Source organism: Bacillus rossius, chromosome 2, assembly GCF_032445375.1.
Source record: "Bacillus rossius redtenbacheri isolate Brsri chromosome 2, Brsri_v3, whole genome shotgun sequence".
Taxonomy (NCBI): domain Eukaryota; kingdom Metazoa; phylum Arthropoda; class Insecta; order Phasmatodea; family Bacillidae; genus Bacillus; species Bacillus rossius.
The window spans coordinates 35,159,339-35,186,459 of record NC_086331.1 but is presented as its reverse complement, the minus strand read 5'-3'; the positions used below and the strand labels follow the sequence as shown (position 1 = coordinate 35,186,459).

Genomic DNA, 27,121 nt, shown 5'->3' with positions numbered 1-27,121 from the left:
CCTTAAACATGGCCGCACCCAGCGAAAACGAATTTCGCTACGAGCCGAATGCCGACGAAGGTGGCCGCAATTTCTAATTTAGTACTGTTCGAAAGAAAATAAAACAAATTAGGTTGACTTAATACTCTGCCTGGCTCTGACCACCAACGTTAAATTATCCATTAGCAAATTACATCATAATTTGGCGAGAAGCCACCAAACGCGACCTACCTGTGCAGCGTTCGACGGACGACTGGTGAAGTCCTGCCACACTCTCCTCCACGCAGGGAGTAGACATCACATGACCTCACTGACCAATCACACGCACGCTTCATTCACGCTTACAGATACAAGCCAATCACAGAACAAGTTACAATACATGAAAAAACCTTGTACATACAGAACTCTGGGCTTCCTGATCTGTCTCTTTTCAATTTCACATCGAAATCGGGGACTCCCATTCTCGTTCTCTCTCCCACACCGTGAGACAGCAGTTATCACTCAGTTCCCACGCAGTGGGGAAATTACCGTCTTTATCTCAGTTGGCGGGGAAGCACTGTTTCTTTCTCACTTACACTTACAGGCCTCTCATGCCTCTCTCTTTCTACACATCACCCCAGCCCAGACACAGTCCCATGATCTATAATTATATTGCAACACGTTAATTAAAATTAAGAACAATACTCATAATACGAATTACTTTACAAAATTAAACTTATTGAGAAAAACCTGAAAAAGTAGGCCTAAACAGGTAAAATTCTAGTACAGCGACTTCTTTGTGAATAATTACATAAAAAATAGTATTGATTGAAAATGTCTAATAAAATAATAAATACCTTCTTAAAAACATAGCAAGTGAAAAATATCAACCCTAAATCATATAACAAACGGTAAAATATCATTAGAAAGACTTTTTAAGAAATATTTACATGAATAAAAATAGTTTAAAAGAAAAATAGTTAGCTAGGAGGGCAGGGTTCTGCAATGTTACAACTGGGATTAGCATGTAAAAATACCAGAGATGTACAAAATACTTAAAAAAAAGTATTTAAATACAAAATGCAAATACTTTTCTAATTTACTATTTCAAATGCAAAATACAAAATAATTTTGCTTTTTGTATTTAAATACTAAATGCAAAATAGGTATTTTCAAAATACTTTATTCAAATAAAATACTTTCAGATAAAATTACTAATGTTCTTTATTTATTAAAGATTTTAACATTACAAGCTCTTCAAAAAGAGCATCAGACATGTTGTGTCTGTGTGGATGCATTATCATACCACCATATGAAAATAATTGTTCCACCGGTGCTGAATTAGGGAGTCAGGTGTTGTATTTTAAAAACACTTTTTGTACTGTTGGGTATGTGTTGAGAATGGTCAGACTTGTGTCTTCTTCTCTTATATATTGGAGGGTCTCCAAATCAATGCAGGTGCTGCTGTTGCCATCAGTTGAGGTTGCTGAGAGGGGTCTGAATCGTTGAACATATAGTAAGACTCACTGTTTTGCTTCTTTTTCCCTGTTGATGTTTGTGGGTGTGCACTTTTTAAATCTTCTTGTTGGATTATTTGCACTTCCGCACTAAACAACTCCTTCACATATTCCTTTTCAGTCTTTGGCACCCAATTTAACTTGAAGAAGGGATATGACACAGCTGCTAAAATGCTGTCTTTGGCACGAGTATCATGTAAGTTATATTTTTGAAACCGGTTTTTTATGCTTTCTTTTATTGTATCAGTTAAACCACCACAATATACTGGATTGTCTTGTCGTGGTCTGGTCGACTAGTTCCTGACAATGCTGCTGTACTGCCGGCTACTCAGGGTTCGGTAGAGAGGGGGTTCAGGCTGCGTGGCCGAGGAACTTAGCCTCCAGAGATGAAATAAAAAAAAATTCTAATAAAGTTTGATGGTCCTTTATGCACAAGACCCCGAACACTTTACATGGGGCTGCCACGTTTCCGCCTGTGACTAATTTGAGGCGGGTCGAAACCCGGTTTCGCGCACTGATCCAGTTAAGAAAATTACGGGACGTCCCGCCCGTGATGACTATCACTCCCACGGTAAAGAATATACTCCTTAAGACCCGCGCGTGATAGGATGTCTGTCTGACTGTATTCTGCACAGGCCAGAAAGAAATTAAAAGAAAAAAATAACACAGAACCTAAGACTGCGAATGACCAGGATAAAACAAAGAATCGCGACTCGCCCGAATTGACAACAGAGCACGCGTGTGCGAAAAGTAAAACGAAAACTCGCGACCGTAACTACTCAACGACAAGCTCGACTGCAAAGTATATGAAAACGTCTCCGCACGGCAAAAGTCTAGTGGTTCTGCAAATACTGCGCCCGCTTGCCTCACCGTCCCGGAGCGACGTCCTCAAGACGTCCGTCGCCTCTCGTGCCGCGTCCACGACTTGCTCCCGCTAGCGCGGAGCGATGACACTCGCGTGACCGCTGTCTGTCGAGTCCTGGCGACGACTCCTCTCCCACTCTCCTGCCGCGCCTGAGCGCCCGCGTCTCCCCCCCTCTCCCCGAGCCCGCGGAACACGCTGATTGGTCACAGGCGGAAGCCGCGGCCTGATTGGTCACAGGCGGAAGCCGCGGCCTTGGCGCCCGGTGAACAATTAAAACTTTCAAAATACAAAACCCTTCAATATAAAATATAAGCAAAAATATGTACAAAAACGTAAAACAAAAATATGTTTATAATAAAATAATAAGTCATATCCTGTAAAGGAACACAGGGTCACACGTCACCGACACTTGCGTCGCACCACACACTCAAGAGATGGCGCTGGCGAGGCATAACGGCCTGAAGGAGCCGGGGAGACACTTGGGTCGACGTCAGTCTTGCTTTAATAAGTCAAACATTTTTCCATTTGATACAATTCTGGCTGCAGGCACCCATAGAAAGTCTCCTTGTCCCCTTCTAAGCTCCGGATGGCTTCAGCTATGGGTTTAGAGGTGCTAATATATTCAATCAAAAACTGGACTTCTATCTCCTTTAAGACAGCCAATCCTAGTTTTCTCAGAGCTTCATTGATGGTTTCTTGGACTTTTAAGATAATGAGTTATGCAATTATTGTAATATGAATTCCACCTAGTTGGACAGGGGCTTGTTGGAGATTTACCAGTGGTTTCCAGGTAAATTTCACAAGCTTTTGGAGACCTAGCACATAAATTCCAAACAGCCTGCATAGCTGCATCATGTACTTTTCGGTATGAGTTATTGTTACATCTGGCTTTGTCTAAGTCCCGAGTAGGAATTAAATGCATGGTTGGGCAGTTGGTATGTATCACTATCTTCAGATTCGGGAAACTCTTTTAGGAATAACATTTCATCCGTATCATCATTACTTTTCTCAATTATTATTATCAAGGAACTCATCGTTTACATTCAAGTTTCCATCACATTCTAAGTCTGGTAAATCTGGCTTTCCAAATATTTTGAAAGCTTTTATCATGTTTGAACCATTATCGGTTACAGTTTTTGTTATTTTAGGCAGCCTTAAATCATATTCAGAATGAATATCAATAATTAGTTCTGCTACTTTGTCGAAGGTATGTGATCCTTTAAATCTTCTGCATGCGAGTGGTGAACTATTTCTTGCAAATGTGGTAGAATCAATCCAATGTACAGTCATACCTTAATAGCTTCATTTAGATGATGACCAAATATCTGCGGTGGTACAAACATAATCAACAGTTTTTAATGTATGTTTCAAATTTTCTGTATATTCTATGTAATAGTTACTAATTTTTTTATGGCATGTCCGGCGGCACATCACTTTTGGTGGAGTTGACAGTTGTTGAACACCTTCAACAAGTGCCCGGAATGACTTATTTTCAACAATTGAAACAGGTGACATGGTATCAACAATAAAGTTCACAATTAATTTATCCAAAATTATTGACTTTGGTTAAGTGTTTGTAAGAGTAGTTTGTTTCAGTTTTATTTTCTTTGTATTTGTACTTGCTCCATTGCCATCAGATTCAGTAATGTCACATTTTCTTTTCTTATTATGTTGGGGTTTCAATTCCTCATACTCATTCAGTAGCTCCTCATGGCCTATTCTCTAAAAAAAAAAAAGATAATGACATTAGAAATTAGAACAACCATATTAACTGAAAAAGGAAAGAAGTACAAATCACGTTTTGATATGATAGTACAATATAACATAACATTAACAATAAATACAAGTCCATTATATTTAAGTACTTAGGTACTTTTATATGCTTTAAGAAGTTTGTAGTCACATTCAATCTTCCCTTTAATATTTTTGAGCATTTTTTACAAACAGCAGAAATATTTACTTTGTGTCCAACATCAAGTAATCACTGATTAATATAACAGTAGAACACCAAATCCAACTCTATATTTTTCATAGAAAACACTATTAACGGCGTAAAATAAAAAAAGTAATCAAAACAAAATCGAAGCCAATCTCTTTAAAAAGCGAAGCGTAGTGTCATGTTTCACAGATAATAACGTTCATATTGTTTTAACTGTCATTTTGCACATAGACTTTCAAAGTTGCAGCGCCTCTAGTAGCCATTTGCCGAATCGTTGACCCATTCACTTGAAAATTTGAGTGGTAATACTTTTGAAACCTAGCAGTAAAAAAGTATTTTATATTTGACAAATATAAAATACATTTTGAAAAGTATTTCAAATAAAATACAAAATACTTAAAAAAAAAAAGGTATTTAAGTACAAAATATAAAATACGTATTTTGTATTTGCATTTTAAATACAAGTATTTCAAATAAGTCACAACTCTGAAAAATACTTACCTAAAATACCCAGTTTTGAAAAACAGACAATTGCCATATGAATCATTTATAGAAATAAAATAAAACAGAAATTTTTATGAATTTTTTCTACAGTGAAACCCCTTATTTTCACTTTTCAGGGGAACAGAGACAAAAAGTGTAAATACCAGGAAAGTGTAAATTGAGGGAAACATATTATTAAAATGTAACATACCTGGTTTAATGCACTCCTTTTACTTCAGTAGTCAGATACATCAAATAAAGACACAGTGAACGAAATATCTTAAAAAAAAAATCCTTCATTAGGCCTATGTAAATAAAAATAAATTTACAACATATAACTTATAAAATTGTGTGAATACAACATTGAAGCAATGTGTGCCATGATAAAATGTTACCATAAAAAAAGTTTTGTAGGCTTATGTGCAAAAACTTTCAAGCCTAACTTAGGTCTATTTCTTTGTAAAATAATCAGAAATCTTGGTTTGCTTGCATCTTTGAGTGTTCATGCACATGATCTGCTTCTCTAAAGTATAAAAATTATCAAAAACACCATCACAGTTTTCACCAGCAGATACTCCAATGAAGTCTTGCAGAGTTTGAAGAGCAGCAAGAGCATCTTTACTCGTGAGTGTTGTCACTTCTTCTTCATCATCATCATCTTCGTCAGTATCCTGTTGAGAAGTACTGACGTGGCTTTCTACAACATCTTCTATACATTGCACTTCCGAAGTGATCACCTGACTGTCCACATCCACGTAATCTTGAAATAATTTCTCCTGCAACACCCTCTCATGTCCTTCAACATCTTCAATGTCACTGTAATCATCTTCACTGAGAGTGTAAGCCTTTTCTAGGAACACAAATCCAGCTTTTGCAAAGCAGTTTTGAATTGTTGATGTTTTCACTTCTTTCCAGGCTCTTGCACTAAAATGCAATGCAGTCAGCAGATTTATCTTCATCAAAGAAGGGTCTTTTCCAACATCAAGCATTGTTACTGCCCTTGAAACTAGGTATCTGCGGTACAAAAACTTGAATGCCTGAATGATACCCAAGTCAAGGGGCTGTAGCTCACTCGTGCAGTTTGCTGGGAAGAAGACAATATCAGTGTTGCGAGGCTGGATGGTTGCTTTGTGAGCAGAGCACTGATCTATGAAAAGAAGAACTTTCCTATTTTGCAAAGCCATTTTTGAATCAAATGCATGCAACTGGCTCTGAAACAAAGCATTGGTCATCCAGGCTTTGGTGTTGGCTTCGTACTTTGTTGGGAGTGACTTGATGTTTTTAAAACACCGAGGTTTCCTCACTTTGCCAATGACATAAAGGGGGAATTTTTCACTTCCATCTGCATTGGTAAGCAATAACATAGTAATCCGTTGCTTGCTGAGCTTACCTCCGTGACACGTTTCCCCTTTAAAACCAAACGTTTTGTCTGGTAGAACATTGAAAAACAACCCTGTTTCGTCAGCATTGAAAACATTTTTCGGGTCGAACCCAGCAATTTTTTCCTGTAGCTTTTCCTTCCAATGTTCCACTGTCTCCACATCCACACTTTTGCTTTCGCCACAAACCACCTTGTAAACAATATTGTGACGCTGCTTAAACCGATCAATCCATCCATTGGAAGCTGAGAAATCTTGAATTCCCAGCCTAGAGGCAATAACACGTGCTTTTTCTCTCAGTATTGTACCATTTATTGGTAAATTTGCAGCACGTGCACCAGAAAACCACTCAAGAAGAATATCTTCCAGCAGTTTGAATTTCGAGTCCTTCACATATTTACGTTTTTTAGCACTTGGCCCACATTGTGCGGCATTTGCAGTGATGATTTCTCGGCTTTTGATGATGGTGTTTAGTGTACTCACAGGGATTGAAAGTTCTTTCGCAAGGTCCACACGTACATATTCGTCGAACTTGGCAATTATTTTAATTTTATCGGCAACTGTAATAGTTTTTCGTTGTTTCACTTTCGGGGTCGTCCATTAATCAAGTGATGTTTTTTTAGCAAATTTTTAACCCCCCCTCCCCCTTAGTGATTTGTGGTGAGGTTTTAGACTCTCATCCCCCCCCCCCACCCCCCCCCCCCCAATAAATCACGTGTATTTTTTTGGTACAAAATATTTTTCAAAATTTCAGAATATTATCTTTAAATATAGGTATAATCTAATTTAATTCTGGACTATTAAGCACAGTGATAAAAATGTCCAGACACACATTAAGGTTGCAGGTTTATTCTCACTGGCATAAAAATAATAAAGGAAAGGCTTACATGTGATTTACGCATGTATTCGGCGCCAAAATCACAGTCTTACTGGCGACTGGCAAGTCGAGCTGGGTGGTTCATGTTGCGGCGGGCGGGGATATTGTTGCCTGGCTACGGCGAGTCAAAGTCACGCGTCGATTTTCGGTTTAGTAGAAATCGGGCGAAAAAATAAATACACGTGATATCTCTCTACACCCCCCCTCCCCCCTTGTGATATTTCGTGATTTTTCCCTCCCCCTCCCCCCCCTCCCCCCCCCCTTTCGAGCCTCACGTGATTAATGGACAATCCCTTCTCCATTTTCTCACAGATATTAATAACGACAAAGAGTTAAAGATGTGTCAAATACATTTACCGCTAAAGCCAATGATACTACCAGCGCTCGTAGCGGAAAGCTGTGGAAATAGAAGTCATTGTGAACTGTGCATGGTTACTTGCACTGTTCACGACGCGAACGCATTCACATACACAGCTTTTGATGTATCTTTCTTCTATGGCGACCATGTTTCGATATTTGTAAACACTGAACGAGACGTTAATAACGGGAATGAAGAAACTTTTCCGATGTAACAAGCTTGAAAACGACATATACCGCCTTATGGAAAATAAATTGGGCAAAAAAAAAAAGGAGGTAGGTAAATAACGGGAAAACGTAAATACCGTTAACGTAAATACGGGGTTTCACTGTACAAAAATCACTTTGATGCAGCATTCATGTTGTTTATATAATTTTTATGTAAAAAATAACAAATCATTTTTTCTGTGAAATTTTTCCATTAATCCAAAATCAATTTAATTTTAATTTAAAAAAATTAATTTGTTTCAAAATTTATTAAATCTTTTTTTTAATATATATGTTCCATGATATTTTCTGTAAGATTATTGATAGAAATTGGTAGAAATAAAACATAATTCATATCTAAATCTCCCTCTTAAATTGTCCACTTTGCCATCACTTCATAGATTTCTTTGTGAACTGCTGATGACGCGACCTGCTGGTACGACGTTTGAGCACAACTGGTTGGATAATGCAGCTTCCTTCCCTTACAAAGGTGAACGAAGGGGAGGGAGCTTTGTGGGTGAACTGACCAATTACAACAAACAATAACTTTTATGGTAATAAACTATACCCTCCAGAGAGATATTTTACTTCAATATCTTTCAAGGTTAGCTCTGTTAGGTTAACAAATGCAGCAACTGTTCCACGAGTTTCTGGAGTGAAAGATAACACCAAGGCTAGTTCGTCCTGATTGGCTACAGAGTCACACGCCTACATGCTGATTTTCTAGGTCACAAATTATAAGAAACAACGAGAAATAACTGTTTCTTGGAGGGTGCCACATAGCAACTGCAACTGATTATCTGTGCACAATATGTTATACAATCTATATCTGTGCACTGATGATACTGATGATAGGTACTTAACTTATAAACACTATTAAAAGTTATTTTATTTGCAAATTTAGTTACATAGCAACTGCAACTGATTATCTGTGCACAATATGTTATACAATCTATATCTGTGCACAATATGTTATACAATCTAACAAGTCCATATGACATTTAAAATAGCAGCCCCTACTGAACGGATGTTAACTAGGATGAGAAAATCACAGGGACCTCATTTTTAATCTAACCTGGCTCTCACACATTTTGTTACATGCCACAGTGTCACATCCCTGTCTTTCTTTCCGAGATACTATGTTATAGAAACTTGTAATATAGATAACCAGAAATACAGTAGGTACTTAAAAATGAAAAAAAAAAAAAAATGCAATTAATTTACATGTTAATTTAAATGACCAAAATTAAAACAAAATAAAATTTTAACATGCAATAACTAACAAAACAAATTACAAATATGTAAGAATAATACAAAATTATCAAAAACTGGTACCTCATTGAAATATCTCAATATAACAACCTAACCTCTTTATTAAACTAACCATAAACAAATATGAACAACCTGTCTTTAATGCACCATTTCCATCTTCTTCATAATTCTTCACAACTAACAAGATTATCATGATCCTGTGCTTTTGTGGGACTTTGAATAGTTTAATAATGTTTGTAACATTTTCAATGAAGCTCACAGAACCTGTTACCATCAATCATGTTTTACAAACAGTAAGTTTTTTCAGAATTCTGTTGGATTTAAAAAAAAAGTTTATTTTCTGAACTTTGAATAATTTATTGAAGCTTCTGACTTAATTTCAGTTGGTCTGGCCAGATTTAACAGTTTGCTTCTGTTGAATAGGGGAACCTCAAAACAGCAGTCTAAAATTGTCTAGAGGCTTCATGGAAGAATCACAGCAAGCAATTTTGATGCAAAAGAAAATAATACAAAATTTAAGGAACAGGAACGTAATGAAAAACAAAAAAAATTACTTTTTTGAAGGCAATAAAAATCCCTGACAGCAGAAACTGGTGTTTGGAAATCTGTGATTGAATCATTAATTCAGTAATTTATTCGAAGAATTGTAGAAAAACTTAAGAATTCAAATAGTAGTAATAACTTGAAAAAATTACAACCAAATACAAAAATAATTATTCACCACTGTGCTTTTATGAACAGAATTTAGATTTATTCAGCATTTGGACATATATTATACCATCCTTCGTTCCCACATTTGAAATGTCAACCAGTTGGTTAATATATTAAAGTATGTTATTTTAAAATAAATAAAGATAAATATTTTTAACAGTTTGGAATAAAAAAATAAAGTAAGTAGGCATAAACCAAGTGCAATTCATGCAGTGAGAAATAATGTGTATATAAATACAAAGCTTAATAAATTGATATGCATAGCTGAAAAAATGGTTTGATGTTAGGAAGCAAAAACATAACTGCAAAATATTTAAAATATTTACTGATTAATAATACTTATAATAATACTAATATTACCATATTATGCCACTAGGAAACAAGTAAATAATCCTAGTTATCAGTTAACATTGTTTTGTTGTTAAGTTTTTTTTTTTTTTTTCAGAAAAATCTCTCAACTCAACTGTTACCAAATAAGTACACATAAATGCCCTGTTGTCTCAGCCCTCCATGTTACTGAATTGGTTTGAATCAGTTATCAACTCAAAATATCCTAATAAAATGACACTGATGATAGGTACTTAACTTATAAACACTATTAAAAGTTATTTTATTTGCAAATTTAGTTACATAGCAACTGCAACTGATTATCTGTGCACAATATGTTATACAATCTATATCTGTGCACAATATGTTATACAATCTAACAAGTCCATATGACATTTAAAATAGCAGCCCCTACTGAACGGATGTTAACTAGGATGAGAAAATCACAGGGACCTCATTTTTAATCTAACCTGGCTCTCACACATTTTGTTACATGCTTAATTTCTTCTATCTTAATTCAACCTAGTCAAATTTATTGCTTGATTGCAGGGAATCACTACTTACTTCACCTATTGGCTAGTACCACACAATTTTCTTTGATTTCAGAGCTCTTCACAAATAGGGAGTTTTCCAGAATGCAGTAGGGTTAAAAATATCACATTTTTGCACAAATTGAAAAACTCTTACATTGATTTTACCATATTTAAATTGGATGATCTACCCTAATCAAACTTTTAAACTAATATATGATCAGCTAGACCTTCAAAAACCTAGCAATACAGAACAACCCATCCTTCCTGAAAATATCACATAGCAAAAACCTAGGATGTATTGAAAATTCATACAACTGACAACAATTTAAAAAAATTGGTTGTCTGTAAAGTCGGTTTACGGACGATAGTTTAACGTGACAACATCATAACAAAACATTGATGAAATGATTGCATAGTTTTATGAATAAAATTGAATCAATTTTATTGAATTATCACTTTTTTGTATGGGTACAAAGAAGAAGTGAAATTAAATCTACAATTTAATTGATAAATTTACTTTTATTTGCACTCATTAATTCAAATATGTTTATTACTTTAACTAAGAGATTATTTTAACTATAACTTTTATACATGTTTGCTATTTAACTTCTTCCAATCTGTGTTATTCTGTTAAGGATAGGACGATGATAGGAAAAGTAGGAAACGAATGGGAGTGTTACAAGTTTAATGTGCCTTGAAAAAGTCAAATCGATGGTTGTTCCAATCGAGTGGAAGAGAGATGATAGATGCGGCGCAAGCATACAATGAGCGTAATGGGACACAGCGTAATGGGACTATGTGCGTAATGGGACAATGAGTCATCCTTTTTCGTTCATGCAGCCGGCGTTCATCGATTTATTAGACGTCACGTCAATAACATAAAAATTGTAAAAAAAATTGGTTGTCTGTAAAGTCGGTTTACGGACGATAGTTTAACTTGACGTCATAACAAAACATTGATGAAATGATTGCATAGTTTTATGAATAATATTGAATCATTTTTATTTAATTATCACTATTTTGTATGGATACAAAGAAGAAGTGAAAATAATCTACAATTTAACTGATAAATTTACTTTTATTTACACTCATCAATTCAAATATGTTTATTACTTTAACAAAGAGATTATTTTAACTATAACTTTTATACATGTTTGCTATTTAACTTCAAGATCGTCGAGCATGTTTTACGCTTTTTCGCAATTACACATTTAACGACAAAGTTTGTTCGTCGTGAAATTAAACGTAGAATTTAATAAAAATGCCCTTGCAGTTAATAAAATAAGTATTAGTAAGTTTAAGAAAGAATTTCAGCTTTAATCTCCAACCCAGACGCTCATGTTGCGCTGGGGCCAAGATTAAAATTTGTAGAGAATATTTTACGTTTTTATGTCTTCCAGTGCTCAAAATGATATGCAATTGTGGCCCTGGGCACGAAATTTTATTTATAATTCATTAATAATAACGCCCCTCGCGATAAACAAAGGAAAATATGTATTGACGAGGCCTGGTTGTCATGGAAGCGGATAGATAGCGCGATTCGTTCGGTTTGCGTCCATCACCGTAGATGGAAGCACTGTAGGGGAATAATATTATTTTGTTTTTATAATACGATTTTATAACAAATACGCATCCCAAATACACCAAACTTATTTATAATGTGTTACAATATTTTTTAAAACATTGTGCAAAAGATCCCGGGTGTAATTTGAATTATTATGTGTAACTGTAAAACACCATTGTTCGTACAAAAACGTATTTGAAAATTCAACATTACTTTTAAATAATCGTACTGATTGTGCTGAAAATCGGTGGACGATCGTTACATTACATAATATTAATAATTCAAATGACGAAAACATGATTGAAAAGTCAAATCAATGGTTGTTCCAATCGAGTGGAAGAGAGATGCGGCGCAAGCGTACATCGTAGTGGGACAATGTGCGTTACGGGACACTTTTTCGTGCGTGCAGCCGGCGTTCATCGATTTATTAGACGTCATTCCCACTTTATGTTCATCAGAAAAAAAGTGTGATTAACATGAATTTACCTTAAATATTCAAATAATTGCTCAAAATCACATAAATTACACTTGCTGATTTGTAAAATAATAATAAAAATAAAATACACAATTACAAATTCTTCATTCAGAAAAAAAATTATTTTCTATACAGCCAGTCTACGGCTGCTACTTTCAAAAGTTTGACCATAGATAATATAGAATGAGCCTATATTTCATTAAACCAGAATGTTTCAGTTCCCAATTCAAATTATAGTAGTCTCGAATTACAGAGATTCAATCAACTGAGGTTCCATATTATCTGAGCCGACCTAAAGCACCTTTTCCAACAAAGACTGTTGAAACATTTGCTTGAGGACGTAGAAAATAATCTAAGTGTTGTTGAATGCCTAGAGAAAATTGACCTTATAAAGGTAAAGTTACTCTTTATAGCAAGGAGTAATGAACAATTAAAATTCAAGGAATATGTTTGTTTTTCTCTAAGCTTTTATATGAAATGTCATGTAAGAGTTTTAACGTGTGGTTTAGTTTTTGGTTTTATCTCTGGTTGTTTAAAAAAAAAAAGAAAATAATGTAAAAAGTAGAGAAGATAAAATGATTTAAGGTTTGAATTGTAATTTTATTTTATGAAGTTATAGATGTGACTAGTTGTAAAATTGCTGGATTATAAGTTGTTGAAATAGCTAAGGAAGTTGGGATTTGTCAAAATCCTTGAGGATAAACTTTATACTACAGCGACGTGAAGCATGGTGCAGGAGCATGATACGGAATAGATGTTGAATTGATGAAGCTGCCAGACGATTACTGATAGTACTGTGCCATCATCGGTACGATGAAGTGTCGCAGGAGTGTTCCATCTGGTGTTCGTGTACTGCCTACATCGGTATGAATTTCCAGTTATTAATATAGAGATCACTCTACCAAAGGACCGGTTATATAAAATTACTTCTATAAGGTTGGTCAGTTGGTTGAGATATGGAGAACTGTAAAATTTTACCATTTATAATTATTTAAACTGGTGTTTTACTCCCATATAATCATTATTGCACTAGTGAAGGGCCCTTTGTTTATAAAGTCAGTCGATTACTAGTAAGGATGAGTAGTAGTTTGATACCCGTATGATTACCATTTGTTTAATGTCTTCTTTTAGTTTCTTTATCTCCACTTGTACAACCCCAGAGGAAAAAAACTCAGACTGAGTTAACTAAAGCTTGGCAAAAATAAAATCTTTGTTTATTCAATATTCGTAAAATTAAAATAATAATTTATAGAGTATTGATATTAAATTTAAGAAATGAAAAGAATATCTAATTATTAACTCTGAGTACCACCTACCTTGAGCATTGGTATAATATAAATATTATCCAAAATCCACTAAAGGGAGTTGTACAACCTCTAAGAAATTATTTACTGGGTGTGTGAATCATGGAGTGACATGAAAGAATCCACACCGATGAAGAGCTGGAATAACATCACCCTGTAAAATGATACCAGTTGGACCAACTGTAAATCAAGACAGTTTTCTTATTCTACCCATATTATCCGAGATTTGGCTTATCTGAGGTTGCCGCTGTCCACAATAACTTTGTTAACCAAGACATTAATGTGTTTAGTAAATCCTTCAAATAAAGAAATTAGAAACAAACATATAACAACTTTGCACAAAACAACAAAAAATGTAAACATTGAATAGGCCTGCAATAAAATCTGTTAGAAAAACTTAGAAATTATAATTATATAAATTCCAGAATTTCTGAGAATTCTTGAAGTCTCATGGATGTGCTTTCAGCATTGTTCATGCATGTGTTGTTAATGATAAGCTTCACATTAATATCCAGACAGCAATATTTTGGAAATTGTTACATTAGGAACCAGTACTAACTCATTACGGCTACAACTTTTAACAAAAAAAGGAAAAACCCCTTTGCATAGTGACTACATGCTTCACTGTAATCTAACTCTATGCTCGCGAGTTACGCAGAAGCTCGTACACAAACCTTTGGCGAGTCTACATGTGACTACTATGTAGAGGTGGGTCGAAAAGTATCAACCTGATACTTTGTCACTGATACGCGCCTGTATCAGGAACGGCCCACGAGTACACTTGAAAAGTATCAGAGACTTTAGTATCAGTTCAGAATTCACCTGGAACAACACCACGGCCAATGAGCGCAGTACCCGATCGCAGATGACGGTCACTTGGGCGTAGCTTGTGAAAGGGGAGGGAGCAGGAACGACGAATAAGGGATAAAGAAGGGAAAGAATGTAGGGGAGGAAGCGCAGGGGAAGGCGTTGAAGCCTTGAAGGAGAGGCGCAAAGCGATATTGTTACAAGCAGGGCTGCCACTCATGGGTTTTTCCACCCAGATCTGGGTTTTTCCAATGGTGTTAGGGTTTCTGGGTTTTTAAATAATGAATTCCAACAATTCTAGGTTTTTTATAATTTTAATTATTTTTATACCTAAAACAATAATAAAAGTAGTAGCTACTGTAACTGTTGCAATATCTGTTTGATAAATGCAAACAAGTCTATGTGTTTCACACACAAAAATACATATAAACACAAAACTAGTTTTCAAGAAGCTAAGTCGAATATTAAATTAGACACATTCTTCAAAGAGGCTTGCAGAACACAAAACCAATGCAACAATTAACCTTCAAACCAATCTTGTAGAATCAGACTCTGAATAAAGACTAACGTACATGATGCAGTTTTATAAAAACAATTACCGGTTTAAAGAATGCAGTGATGGTGTTTGTTTTGTCATGTATATATTTGTAGGTTTTTTTATGATATGTGCTGGTCCAAGAATTACCTACTTATACAGCCATTTTGCTGCAGTGTAATTTTCTTGTATTGGTTGTATTTAACCATTATCAGTCTTGTAAGGTAATTAATTGTTTTATATTAAAACCAGTTATGTTTATATTTTTGAATTAGTACGCAAACATTTTCAACGATAGCATTTTAGATGCATCTGGGTTTTTTACCCATGTGTCTGGGTTTTTTTGTAGGTTATCTAGGTTTTTCATGAATATCAGAGTGGCAGCCTTGGTTACAAGTCGTTTTGTTTATTGTCCTACTTCAAAGTACGCTCAGTGCGCAGTGCGTGCACCGTCTCGTTCAATAATAAAACTAATGAAATTTTAATATTAAAAAGTACATTAATACAAGATACAATATTTATATTTGTGCACCTAACAGCTATGAAAATGCAAATAAATTCTCAGTTGACACTAATAACAGATGTAATCAACATATGGACTTTCTTTTTTCGAAAACAATTAGTAACTAGTGTTTTTATACATTAAAAATTCACGATTTTATCAAAAATAAAAAATAAAAAAACAGATAGGTACATTAGTGAGCATACTATATCAATATTTTTCAAATGTTTCTTCAGATTAGTCGATGATTTATAACTCAGTTTTTGTTTACACAAATTACATTTAGCAAACTCATTATTTTCCGTGAAAAAATTCCACACAAATTAAGTCTTTTTCGTGCACTTATCCATTCCTTATTTCACTATAAAGATACTAACTAAAAAACATGACAGCCCGCAACATGGTGATACACGGCCAGGACGAACTGCAGTGAATGTTGAACTGATTGATACTGGTTGTATCAGGCGGGCATGAGAGTATCAGAGGTAGAGAATTACCAGGCGTGATAAATAATGTATCAGATTCTCCTTCCGGTCGCACGGTCTGCGTACGCGGAGCTTTGTTGCCTCCTGGGACCGTCTGATACAGAAGTATCAGAGACTTGTAACATGGTACAATGCTGTATCAGTATCAGGTCGGTACAGATACCGAAAATTGCTGTCACAACCCACCTCTACTACTATGAATGATACACGATGACCCCCTGCAGGTATGGGAGGGTTACTATGTTAAAAGCCCCATGGGTTTTCAAAAAATGGCGGAGGGAGAGAATAAAAAGGGGGCGTGGCTAGTAGGGATGAGGGAGGAGAGACTCAATCCTGATTGGTCAGGGGCCCGAGCAGTCTAGGGGTGTCCAAAACACCCAGCATTAATTATGACTGCGCCGAACTATAGTTTGCACAACTGCCGCTAGATCGCGTGCCGCAAGATGTCGGCAGACCTAGCCAGGTGCATAGAGCTTGGGGAGGTGTCGCTACTTGGCGGGGCAAACAGGAGTTAATCAGAGTTTAGTTCCAAATTCGTCTGAGAGATTGTGCCTGAGGGGCGCGCGGTTGCTAGTATGGGAGTGGCCTGTTTCCTAAGGGGAGGGATTTAAGGAGGGGGCTGCCCATTGCCCAGGTGCTGGTTCTGAGAAGGCCTGCAAAAAATTTAAGAGTGTGAGGGGAAAGGAGGAAAAAGCTTGCGTTGTGAGAAGGCTGCAGGACCCGATACTGATGACGTGCTCTGGAGCGCTAAAATAGGAGCACCGTGCCTGCTCAAAGCTCCTTACCAACACAAGGTGCTCTGAGATGGGACGGAAGCTGTAATCACGGAGGGCGTTAGAAATAACATGCTGGTTCGTGCAGGGAGTCGGGCGAAATGGGAATTGTACCGCCAACTGCGCATGGGAGCCGTGGCGCATCCGGCCGAGGCGCTGAGATAAGGAGGTATCCTATTGGTAAAGTTTAAATCAAAAGAGGCCCAGGAAGTACAGTGGGAGAAAAAACTTTTAAGTAAGTATCTCTGACATAGTCAAAAATGTAAACAAAAAAATGTATATATAACAAATGTAACCATGTGCTGAGGAAATACAGTGCAATGGCACAGAGTGCATTTAATAGTATTATTTAAGAGGAGTTGCATTTGACAAATAGTTTGCGTGAAGTTAGGACTATTTTAAATCTTTATTCATGGTATTGGTTGGTAAGAAGAAGGAATCCCAATATAACATGGTTTGGTATACTGCAATCATGTTCCCAGGTCTACCTATTCTAGCACCGTTATCTGGATGGGAAAGTGATAGAGGGTTAATCTTTATTGGCACTGGGAATAAATTGACTCTGTAGATAAGAAAAACACACAAAAGCAAACTTGTGCTAAGAGTGCAGTGCTGTGCAGTGCAGTCAGAGGTCTGTTAATGGGAATGTACACATAATTGTTTGTTGGTTTAATTAAAGTGATGTAGAGCTGAAAAATTGGTGGCATATACCAGCAGTTCATAAGAAGTAGACAATTATAAACTGTGATAGTTAAGTTTTATAATAAGTTGAAATAAAACTGCTTGCAGCCTGTATTATTTTTTCCATAATTCTAATTTAGATGGATGTGATCATCCCTTTCTCCTAGTGAAAATAAATACAGGTATATACCATACTTGACCACTTCTATTAAAGCTTGAAAAATTATTTTGAGCCTGAATAGGTTCTCTCCCCAATAAAACATCAATCTACAATGTGGGGATAAGCTATGTCCCCCGACAGCTGCATTTTACCACAAGTCTACTGTACTCACTTTCATTTATTAACTTTGTATGAAATAAAACTGTGTTTGTTAAATGTATTTTTGTTAAGTAGCTATGGTATTAAAAAATAACTAATGTTCTATTATTGTTACATTTCACACAGGGGGAGAAGAATAATGGATTTGATGTTCTGTACCATAACATGAAATATGGTGCAGTTGCAAGCAAAGAACTAGCTGAATTTCTAAGAGAAAGGTATGGTATATTTGATTTGTTTGTGATCTTACTAATATTTAAGTTGCTTTTATAATAAATGTATTGACCTAACATTAGCCCATGGTGTGCTTCATTTTTTAAGAAACTGGTCTGGAATTTGGGACCCAGGTTTGAATCCTGGTCAGTCCATCCTGATTTCAATTTTCCACGATTTCCAGGAATAACTTCCAGCAAATGTTGGAATGGTTCATTATTATAGACCATGGGAGATTCTTTCCCCAGGTTCCTTGACTTGTTTAGCATTTGTCCATCTCTGATTATAAAATGAAAATTAATAAAATAAAATCTTTTATTTAAAGATTTATAAATTTTCTGTTGGATTTTTGACAGCTAACATACAACAGTAGAGACATTGTATTGATGTAGTATTAATTTATAAATAATAATTGATATCCTAAGTAGTTATTTTGAAGTGAGTAATAATTTTGTTCGTTTATGTTTATTAATTTATTTTTATTTATTTAAAATCAAATTTATAATATATGCACACACCACACAAGTTTGTAAATTTTTTCACATAAAATTATAAAATTGGAATTTTTAAACATTTTACCAAGGAGGTTTTGTTTTTCTCAATAAACACATGAATGCAGAGGAAGCTATCACGATGAAATTGTATGAATTAGGTATTGGGGGAGGGAGGGAATTTCATAAGTTCCAGGAGCCAGATACAGATGCAGTATACAGCATATTACTAAGGACCAGGTTTATGTGAATAGGAAAGGTGTGGGAATACTAATGCAGTTATTGGAAGAGGGGTTTAAGATGAGGGAAACCGGGAGGGGGAAGTCAATGGTAGATCATAGTAATGAAAGGAAATGGGGAGGGGATAATATAGGCAGTGGAAATGTGACAGAAGGAAGGGAGAGAGAAGTGAAGGATAAAATTAATGTTAGAAGGAAGTGTGCAGATATAGAAGAAGATGGAAGGCAAAAAGAGGGTGTGTGTAAACATAATGTTAATAATTGTAGGAGTGTCTTGAAGAAAATAGACAAGTTTTGTACTGTAGTTGAACTGTATGGGTAAAAGATTGTGGTAGCTGTTGAAACATGACTGAATGGGGAAGTAGCAGACAGTGAAATGGGGATTAGGGAATATACAGTATAATAAAGGGACAGAGATAGGAAGTGGATGGGGTAATGATGTTCATATGATGGGGGGGGGGGGGGGGGGGGAGTATTGGAGAATGAAGACAAATGGGGGGAGGGTAAAGGGGTGCTTCATCTGAAGATTACAGGGAAAAAGAGAAAATGCAGCTGTTTGCTGTGTACAGGCTGCCAGGAGAAGGGGGAACAGAAGTGGAAATGATACTGGAGAAGCTTAATACATTGAATAAAGAGAGCTGGGTAGTGGTAGCAGGTGATCTAAACATTCTAGAGATCTAGTGGGAGCACTGTAAAGAGCTAGTGGGGGCAATAGGGCAGAGGATGGCAACCAAACTAGTAAATTCATATCCAAAGCAAGTAGTGGTGGGGAATACAATGATGGGTAGGGGATGGTGGAAACATTATTAGATGTTAACCTGGTTAAATATGAAGAGCTAGCTTTCGGATTTATAGTTGTTGATGGTATAAGTGACCATGAAATACCTGTAGTTGAATAATTCTATATCGAGCAGAATGTTAGAAAAAGCAGGGGTGGAACAATATGGCTGTATGGGAGGGCAGTGCAACCAAAGGTGGAAGAAAACTTAGAGGAGAGATTTGACAAACAAGGAAGCTTAAGAGCAAGGAACAGAGCAATATGGGGAACAATTAAAAGTAGGAACAATTAAAAGTAGGAAGGATGAAATCCAGAAAAGAATGAAATGACTTGACAGTAAGAAAGTGATTGGTAAAGCGGGAATTGGGAATGGATTGTTAAAACTGGGGGGTGAGGCTGTGGCAGTGTACCTGTGAGTGTTAATCAGCAGATTGGTGGATTATGGTAAAATCCTGCAGGAATTGAATGAGACTAATTTACCAGTATATAAGATAGGGTGGATTAAAGAGTACCCAGCAAGCCATTGGCCAGTTAGTCTCACATCAGCAGTAAGAAAGTTAATGGAGTGAGTAGTGCACAGGTGTGTGGTAGGGGAAAAGGACAGGTGGCACTGGCTAGATGAGAGCCAACATGGGTTTAGGAGGGGCTACTCATGCAAAACGCAGCTGGCTTGTTTGCGGAGGATTTGGCGCAGGGGTTCTATATAGGACAGCAGATAGATGCCTGTTTTATCAACTTCAAGTAAGTAATTGTCAAATTATCTCTTGTGAAAATGATGAAGGTGGAGTGGGTCTTAAGGGATATTTTAAGAACAGGACACAGAGGGTACGTGTAGAGGATGAGGTATCTGAGGAGGGAAGTGTTACGTCAGGGGTGCCGCAGGGCAGTGTGCTTGGCCCACTGGTCTTCACCATCATGGTGAGTGATATAGGGGAGGGCATAGAAGGGTGCATGAAACTCTTTGTGGACAAATGTGTGGTATATCGAAATGTGAAGGAGGGTAGTTTTACAGGAGAATTTGGATAGACGGGAAGTGTGGGTGGAAATAAATGACATGAAGATATGTGTGCAAGACAAAGGTGGTTAGATTTACTAGGAAAAAGGAGGATAAGAGGGTCTGCAGCTGGATGGGAGTCTAAAAGCTGTAAATACATAGGGGTAGTGCTGCAAGGAAATCTTTGGTGAGAAGATCAGGTGTAGAAGTTATCTAAGAGCATACAGGCTCTGGGCATGCTGGGACAGATGCTTAGTGGAGGAAGCATCGTTACAAAAGGAAAAGGCCTTCTGTAACCAAGGTACGCCTCATGCTGCAGTATGTTGAAGCAGTTTGGGATACATATACAGCAGTGCTTGAGAGAGAACTGGATGGGTTACAAAGAAGAGCAGCTAGGAAGAAGAAGGGAAAGTGGAGGAGCATTGTTACCAATGAAAAGGGAGAGTATTTTAATAGCCCATCAAAGCTGATGTTGGAAATGCGGTGGGAGAGCCTAAACAAACAGAAGGCAGGTAGAGAGGCTAGTTATGGTGTATCAAGTATTGAGTGAGGTGGGAAGGTGGGGAGAGCTGGGGCAACATGTTCTTAGTGGGGGGAGAGAAGCTTAGAAGTAAGAGGAAGAACTCTGGGAAAGTTTTTATGGAGTAAAGAAAAACGGAAAGGGGTGAAACTCGAAAGTAGTGAGAACGATAGGGAATGGAACATGTTGGATGAGGAGTGTGCGATGGTGAGGAATGTGGCTCAATTAATGAGAACAAGAGAGGAAAGTGTGCTTGCTACAGGGCTTGTGCCCAATTTCAGCATTCTTCAAATTAATCAAATCAAAATGCTTAATCAAATGGGAAATACTATTTAATATTTACACTTAATTTTATTTGTAAGTTAATGGTACAAAGTAAGATATTTTTATAGCATTATTAAAAATAACAATGAAGCCCAAATGATAACTCTTGTACTGTGCATATGCTTGTGTTGATATTTATGTTAAGTAGTTGACAACCATTTTTATAACCATTTTTTAACCAACCAATACTTAATTTAGATCATTTGGTTTGTTTTTAATAATATAAAGTTTGAATGAAATTTGAATGTCATGTAACTAGATAATTTTAAATTTTAGGAGTAATTCTATGTACTAAAGCTTTATTAATTAGGAGAAATAGTTCTATCTCTGAGCTGTATCATACACCAGTCACATTATACTCCGTGATTAGGTGTGAAGCAAGTGTAAAATGGTATGGAGGATGCATGGTCTGTTGGAACGGCAGTCTGTGAGAGAGGATGAAAGGCTGTGTGCACTGACTTACAGGCAGTATGTAGTGGATGAGGTATAGAGGTCATTATGTTGTCATGGGACAGGATGACATCATATTAGATATACATCCAGAACAAGGACCTGTTGTAGGCTTTCGGGAGACCAGTCGTAATAGGGTAGATGCTAGATGTTGACCACGAGAAACACGAGTGTTATGGAATTTAAAGAGTCTGTAGTTCCAATTTATTTACTTGCTTGAAAATCACATGCAGTTGCTACTAACATGGACTGCTATTACACTGATTAGCAAATTAAAACATCATTGTAGCAAATTGCATTAATATTACACATGGTATTTGTACGTACAGAAATGAAGACCTTATAAAGTGTCTCTTTGGCATGGATGAATGAACTAAGTTCTGTAACATAATATATCATGGGATATTTTTCTACAAAAATTTACAGTCATTGAAACACACATATATAGGAAATTTTTTACTAAAGTAATTATAACACTATCTATATTAAAAAAAAGAACAAACCCTTAAGTATGTCCCAGAAAACCAGGACAAAAAATACAGAAATATATGAACAAAATACAATAGAACATCCCAGATCAGTTTTTGGCAAAAAAAAATTAAGTTAGTTCATGGAAAATAATGTCACAGCATAAATTTATCTTTATAGAAAAAAATAAAATGACAAAAATAGAAAAGTTAATGGACCAGCAAATATGGTAAACAGGCGAGTAAATCTTGGATTATACACTTGCAGATGGATTTAGAATAAAAAATTTTGATAATGCACATAATTAAGGCTGAGGAGACAAAGACAATACAAGCTGTAGCAATACACATCAGTAGGCCAAGGATTTGGTTGTGGAGTCATTTATACAGATATGGTGGCAATGATTCAGTGAACATGGAGATGTGTTGAACGTGTCCATTATTACCTTCATCAGCCCCAGCCTAAATATTAAACAGGGAATTTGAAAGTTAGTTCTGAAGGAATTTTTTTTTGTGTGTGTTGTTTTGATTGAAAAGCACCTGTACTGCAAAAAATTTGGTTTATTGCAGATTAAAGAATTTCTAACCAAGTCTTTCCCAAAATACAATTTTACTAAAAAACATCACTTGGCACAGAAAGGCGAGGTTTAAATTTTAAATGACTAAATGATGATCGATTTTACCCTTAAGGAAAATGGGATTTTGCTTTGGCCCATCTATCATTCTTCTGGTTTGCAGCAGCTGTAACTTCTTTAATCATATGACTACACCACTCAGTTACAGCTTCTACACACTATTTGGTGGCCTGTTCAAGCTGAATTAGCTGTCGCTTCTGTTGGGAAAGTTGCTGATCTTGTCGTACAGAATGTTGCTCCAAACACTGCACTTTATCTTCAGACCGAAAGCTGGTTTCATCAACCTTCATTTCTTCTTGAGCATGTACTAGTTCACTTTGCAAGTCTTCTTGCACAGCTACCAGCTCATTTTGCATAACTTCTTGTGTCTTTTTACATTTTGTCAATTCAGCTCTTCATGGCACCTCTTCTTGGCCGTTCTTTGTTTCATTTTATCTTGGCCATTCTCCATTTTATTCTTCATGACCTCCTGGTTACTCTCCATTTTTTCCTAGTCACTCTTTATTTTGCCCTGGCTACTCCTCAGTCCCTTAATTTCATTTGTCATTTAAATAAAAAGAGCCATCAAGTTCCTGTTTTCTTCACACTCCCTTTTCCTTATTAAAATGCAGTGACAGCCTAACTGTCACTCATTTCCTATTAACTACACTCAAGTTAAACCTATTACCTAGTTTAAATTTTTATTCAAAACTAACTAGTTTCTTACACTTACTTTATTACACTTTATTCTCAGATAGCTGGATTATATTTTTATTAATATTTATGTTTATTAAATTTATTTTGTTTAAAAAACTTAATCTTAAATCTATTAATTAGGGCTATTACACTTCTGACACCAATGTTTATGAATGGAGAAAACAGGTCCGGAAAGGATAGCCAAATTAATTAATTAGAGTTTATTTTTTAACTACTAGGTACATTTTTTCTTAAATGTCAACAATCTGAATGACTTTTCACAAACTAATCAGACTAATGAGTCCACTATTTACTTCTCCCTCTGGAGCTTGGCTTGACAGTGGCTCTCTTTTCTGTTCGTTCTTGCTATCCACCTCATTCCCAACACGCACTACTCACTCATCCGCCACGCAGCGACACTTTCTTCGATGCTCCAATGTTTTCACACAAAGCCTATCACTTATTGCTCACTATCGCTTGCCAAGAGGCTCACTCACCTCCTTCACTTCACTTTCCTCACTTCACACTCTTCACCTCACTGCAGCTCACTGGTCGGTCCCCTTTTTTTACCTCTCAAGTCCTGCCCTGGAAAGATCTCGTAGCCTTCGGAAGTATGTCATCAAAGTCCCCTTGACTTAACACTCAAAGCTGCAAGAACAATGACGTCCTAATTACATCACTTCATGTAGTGGGGCTCTGGGAACCTGCCAAATTCTCTAGAGACTTCATGGGGGTGCTTTGTAGAGGGAGGGGGGTGGGGTTTCTGGTTGTCGGAAAAGTGGCCGCTAATGCAAGGTCCTTGTAGTTGTTAGAGGAGGAGAGGGTGGAACAGCCACTACCTGCGTCCTGCTCCTCCAGGGGTGGGGTTCTCCGTAGGAAGCCAACAGTTTTTCTTAATTAAAACTTTTTACATTTTATTCATAATACTTCATTTGTCACTGGTTTATTAATAGAAAAGCAATCATTTTAAACGCATACTGTATTTTGCAACTGCTAGATTTTAAGCACTCATTCAGGGCTAATTTTTTCCCTAGTTTCTTTCACAGCCCTCACCACAAAACTATTTTAGTTTAATATAAGTTACATTTTTTTTTGTGATTCATTTTAGCAGCAATTGATTTTTTTTTTTCAACTTCAGAGTTGTCTAAAGCACAAAAAGGAATTATATTGTATTGTGTCTGTATTTATTTGGGCTTTTAGAAAGAATTTCTTGTAATGTAAGTTTTTAATTTAAATTTGTTGCTAATTGTGAAATCACTATGTGCACAGATCAAACATTGAAGAGACAAACTCCAAGCTCCTGCTGAAACTTGCAAAACAGGCTAGCAGTGCTTGCCCGCATGGAACATTTGCTCCGTTTTGGGGTATTTTTCGTAGTTCTGCAGAAAAGTTGTCATCTATTCATGCACAGATGGTACAGAGCATATCAGATATAGTGAAGGATATCAACAAGTATTCGGAGGAGCTGCACAGGAAACACAAACAGGTGGTAGATTTTATCTTTTTCCTTCAGCCTATCTATGTGAACATGTGAATGAAGTTCTATACTTTCCAATGTTTTATGTTTTTTATTTGTGTGCTTTTATATTTATTATTTTGACTCTTAGATTTTGCATTGTGTTATATGAACCCTTCGACATTTTATTGTTGTATGTGGACCGTTAGATTCTGCATTGCATTATATGGACCCTGAGATTTTGTATATTGTTTTATGGCCTCTTAGGTTTTGCATTGTGTTATATGGACCCTTAGATTATTCATTATGTTATGTAGACCCTTAGATTCTGCATTGCGTTATATGGACCCCTAGATTTTGCATTGTGTTTTATGGACCCTTAGTATTTGCATTATGTTGTGATATTAGTTAGCCAAGTTATCAAAATATCACATCAAGAAATATTACCATAATTCCATCCACTTTTTCACCTAGCGCGGCAGCATTCAGGGACGGATGATACGATCAGTGAAAACGTTCAAAGATTGTGACAAAGGATTTGACGCACTTGCACATAGTAGCATAGTTTTGTTATTCTTTGTTTTATTGTTTACAGCAGTAAACCAGTGTAATGCCCGCAAGTTTAAGTTTCATTGCATTAACAGCTGTTTATTGAAATTCAGAGTGATTAATACATACCATTGTCAACCAATAAAAGGCAACTATTTTTTTTTCTTCCTTTTTGAGTGTATTAGCTACAATATATAGTGTTTTTGCCTGACTGCGTGCATGATCTGGTGTGACAAAAATTAGGTTGTACAACAGAGTGGCATTAATGAAGAGACCTCATGAGAGAGTAATGTCGGAGGTGGCTGCAGCACCTGAGTGCTGTATAAAATCCGCCCTAGACTACAGCTTCACATTCATTTATTTATACTTAAAATTTTAGGCCCTAAAGCCTTGTCCCATTGCTATATATCAGGTCCTGAAGACTTATTCAATTCAGATGTATCCATTACTTACTTTTGCATTTGCAGGAGTGAGGGATAGACCAGAAAATTATTTCTCTGCATTTGTGCAGCCAAACAACTTTTGGTCTTCTTCCACCCATAGGTTTTTTTTTATCTGACCCTCATGCAGCTGTTAGATTTCTTTTACAGTCAACTTTCGATCATCCACAGGTGGGTTATTCGCATTGCAGATGAACCACAGCACCTATTAAAAAGTCGATTTTCTTAAATGTATTCTTTTAAGTAAAACATTTGTAGTCTTAGGTCACAAATTCTGATAAGAATAACATTAAATCAGTACTAACGTAGCAAATTCTCAGTAGTTATCACAAAATATTTACGAGAAACACAAAGTTACTGTTTTAGCATTTGTGAGGACAGATATGTAAACCGCAAAACTATGCCCACACAACTCGTAAATGCCGCAGCCTTGAAGCACACGCCGCGCCACCAGCTGATCTCATTCCTTCCACTAGTGCTTCATTTCTGGCCTGTGCCATTGTTGTGAAGTGATTTTTGAGCGTGGTGATTGTGATTTTATATGAACATTTTGGGGAACGTAAACAGGTTTTTCTAATAAATCAAAAACTGGAAATAATTAGTAAGTTTGAGGAAGAATCTTGTCTACAAAACAACTTTATAATAGTGGTTGAGTGGGTGAAACAATTATCTGTGATATAAGGAGCAACAAAACAAATCTGTAAATTATGCTAGCAATGCTGATTCAATGAGTGGTTGGTGTAAATGAAAATCAATGAAACCATCAACCTACGATGAAATGGATAAGGCAATGTTGGAATGGTTCAGTTTTCAGAAATAAGGGGCCCAGTATGTGCCAAACAAGCAAAGCATTTTTTTTTTTCAGCATTCAAATTCAAATTCAAATTCAAATTCACCTTCATTTACTCTGAAACTTCAAGACAACAACATGGATGATCTATTTAATATGGTAAAATCTCTCTGTGTTAAGTTTGATGAGCTTAAGAGTGAAAATGCGGTGCTTAAATCCTTGTTAATGGA

At 36.3% G+C, this 27,121-nt stretch overlaps 1 protein-coding gene across 7 annotated transcripts in view; it reads left to right on the top strand.

The window, feature by feature from the left end:
- Positions 1 to 27,121, top strand: part of LOC134529232 (F-BAR domain only protein 2-like) — a 220,632-nt gene that overhangs the window by 23,694 nt on the left and 169,817 nt on the right. For all 7 annotated transcript variants that reach the window (XM_063363115.1, XM_063363113.1, XM_063363116.1 and 4 more), the window contains exons 2-3: positions 17,997 to 18,088; positions 24,926 to 25,142. In XM_063363115.1, coding sequence (XP_063219185.1) covers positions 17,997 to 18,088; positions 24,926 to 25,142 — 309 coding nt within the window. The remainder of the gene's footprint in view (positions 1 to 17,996; positions 18,089 to 24,925; positions 25,143 to 27,121) is intronic.